Source organism: Otolemur garnettii, unplaced genomic scaffold (assembly GCF_000181295.1).
Source record: "Otolemur garnettii isolate 467f Iridium unplaced genomic scaffold, OtoGar3 scaffold00013, whole genome shotgun sequence".
In the NCBI taxonomy this organism is placed as follows: domain Eukaryota; kingdom Metazoa; phylum Chordata; class Mammalia; order Primates; family Galagidae; genus Otolemur; species Otolemur garnettii.
In genome coordinates, this window is record NW_003852408.1 from 2,396,603 (window position 1) to 2,399,546 (window position 2,944).

General features: G+C 45.5%; 1 protein-coding gene across 1 annotated transcript in view; it reads right to left on the minus strand.

The window, feature by feature from the left end:
* ARMC9 (armadillo repeat containing 9) overlaps positions 1-2,944 on the minus strand; it is a 190,653-nt gene that overhangs the window by 124,443 nt on the left and 63,266 nt on the right. The window contains exon 12 of the mRNA XM_023510364.1: positions 1,204-1,343. Within this exon, the coding sequence (XP_023366132.1) occupies positions 1,204-1,343 (140 nt within the window). The remainder of the gene's footprint in view (positions 1-1,203; positions 1,344-2,944) is intronic.

The following is a 2,944-nucleotide window of genomic DNA, read 5'->3' on the forward strand; positions in this document are numbered from 1 at the left end:
AAAAAAAAAAAGAAAACTGATAAATGTATTAAACACTAGGACTTTTTGCATATACTATTTTTTAAAACAGAAGACTAAAACAAGTCACTTACTCAGTCAATATCACACAGTCATGAGGTTCGAATTACACAGCATCTGAAGGTGAAGATGCTTCCAATAAACACCCTTGAGCCAGCTATTTACCCAGCTAACTTTTTCCTCCAAACTCTGGGTCTGCTCAGACAGGGGTGACCTCAGCCTGGACTCGGAATCACTTTTATAGGAGCCTCTCTCATCCCAGGGAACAGTACTGCAGAAATGCTAGTCACAACCTTTGCTGATTAAGTGTATAAAAGGCCCAGGAGCATCCCCATCTCAGGGGGCAAAGGAGAGACCACTGTGCCTCAGAGCAGGAAGCTAATTTGTTATCACTCCTCCTGTCACTGACTTCACACTTCTCTTCAGAGAAGAGGGGGTCATAATTATTAACATCCTACCTTGTATAATGCAATGAAGATGAAGAAAAATGGAAACAGATTAGTTTCCTCTTTTTTTTGTTTTTGAGACAGAGTCTCACTTGGTCACCCTTGGTAGAGTGCCATGACATCTTAGCTCACAGCAACCTCAAACTCTTGGGTTCATGTGATTCTCTTGCCTCAGCCTCCCACGTAGCTGGGACTACAGGTGCCTGCCACAGCTCCTGGTTATTTTTTCTTTTTAAACCAATGTTTATTTTCCTCCAACTTTATTTCCATCTTGTTTAAGAGCTTACGGAAGAACAGCTTAAGACCACTCAGTAGTTGTTCCTACCCATTCAGTGGCCTGAGCAGTGGGAGGTGGAGACCAGTTTTCAGTGGTTATTTCTTTTTTTAAGAGACGGGATTTCACTCTTGCTCAGTTGGTCTTGAACTCATGAGCTCAGGCAAGCCACCCACCTCAGCCTCCCAATTGCTGGGATTACAGGCGTGAGCCACCACACTCAGCTTTCCTCTTAATGTGGGCACTGCATAGATGTTAGACATTCTTTCCAAGAACATAATGGTATTTTTGCTTCAGGGACTCAACAGTTTTATAGCTAGTTAGAAATGCTTTCTGCTCTTTTTTTCTGTTTTCAGTTTAGTATGAGGAGACTAAAGCAAACCACATCAGGCTCATGGGTAATCCAGATTCGAGGGCCAGAATCTTGTCCCCTTCCCTACCAGAATAGGGGCAGGGCTGTGAGACCTGCACTCCGGAGGCAGAGGTTCATAAGCAAAGCCACTGAATACTCCAATGTGTAGTCAGACAGGCAATCAGGGTCCTTCAGAATATCAATCAGCCAGAAGATGAGACCATCTTGAATCATCGCTGTCTGCAGCGGGCGCCTAGGACAAAATAGCCTAAGGTGAATTAAAACTGGCAAGAAACCTTTCAGGTGTTCTGAAAGGCAGGTGCCTATAGTCCCAGCTACTTGGGAGGCTGAGACAGGAAAATCGCTTGAGCTCAGGAATCTGAGGTTGCAGTGAGCTGTGATGCCACTGCACTCTAGCCTGGAGACTCTCATGCAACAGAGTAAGACTCTGTTCTAGTAGGTAGACTTTTTTTTGAGATAGAGCCTCAAGCTGTCCCCGAGTAGAGTGCTGTGGCATCACAGCTCACAGCAACCTCCAACTCCTGGGCTCAAGCAAGTCTCCTGCCTCTGCCTTCCAAGTAGCTGGGACCACAGGCGCCCGCCACAACGCCCGGCTATTTTTTGGTTGCAGCTGTCATTGTTGTTTGGCAGGCTCAGGCTGGATTTGAACCCGCCACCTTAGGTGTATGTGCCTGGCACCTTAGTCACTTGAGCCACAGGTGCTGAGCCGAGACTCTGTCTAAAAAAAAGGGAGTATATAGTAATATGAATGAATGTCAGAAATGACAAACTGTACAGGAGGTATAGACTCAGGAATATTTTATCATTAAACCTATATAACTAAAAAAACAAAAATTCTTTTCCTGGGGCCAGGCATGGTGGCTCACGCCTATAATCCTAGTACTCTGGGAGGCCGAGGCAGGTAGACTGCCTGAGCTCATAGGTTCAAGACAAGCCTGAGCCAGAGGAAGCCTCATCTCCAAAAAATAGCCGGGCACTGTGGCAGGCGCCTGTGGTCCCAGCTACTAGGGAGGCTGAAGCAAGAGAATCGCTTGAGCCCAGGAGTATGAGATTTCTGTGAGCCAAGCGTCCTCAAACTACAGCCCGCGGGCCACATGCAGCCGGCCTAGGACATTTATCCAGCCCACTGGGTGTTTTTGCCACCGCTGCCTGTCCTGCTTAGCAGCCAACTCATCCTGGGGCCCACAGTCCAGCTCTCCAACAGTCTGAGGAAAAGTGAACTGTTCCCTGTTTAAAAAGTTTGAGGACCCCTGCTGTGAGCTATGATGCCATGGCACTCTACCAAGGGTGACAAAGTGAGATTGTGTCTCCAAAAAAAAAAAAATCTTTTCCTTTTATAAGCCTAAAGGTTTACAGAAACATAAGGAAGGAGGCCTCCTACTTTGAAAACTTCCTTGTCAATATTTAAAATTAGTTTAAATATTTACTTAAATTTTTAACAGATATTTACACATAGTTAATACTCAACACAGGAAACAGGGCCATAGAAATACTTCTTTGACAAATAGATTTTTACCTATGCTCTATATAATCTAGCTTAGGCACTTTGAGATACATGAATATAAAGAAAAACAACAAAAAAAGAGCAAATACCCAGCTTGATACCCTTTGATTGAGATCACTAACATAGAGTAATGGTAGCTTAACAACCTGGGTAACGCAAATTAAGTGATTTTTCGGCTCGGCGCCTGTGGCTCAAGTGGCTAAGGCGCCAGCCACGTACACCTGAGCTGGTGGGTTCGAATCCAGCCCGCCAAACAACAATGACGGCTGCAACCAAAAAATAGCCAGGCGTTGTGGCAGGCGCCTGTAGTCTCAGCTACTTGGGAGGCG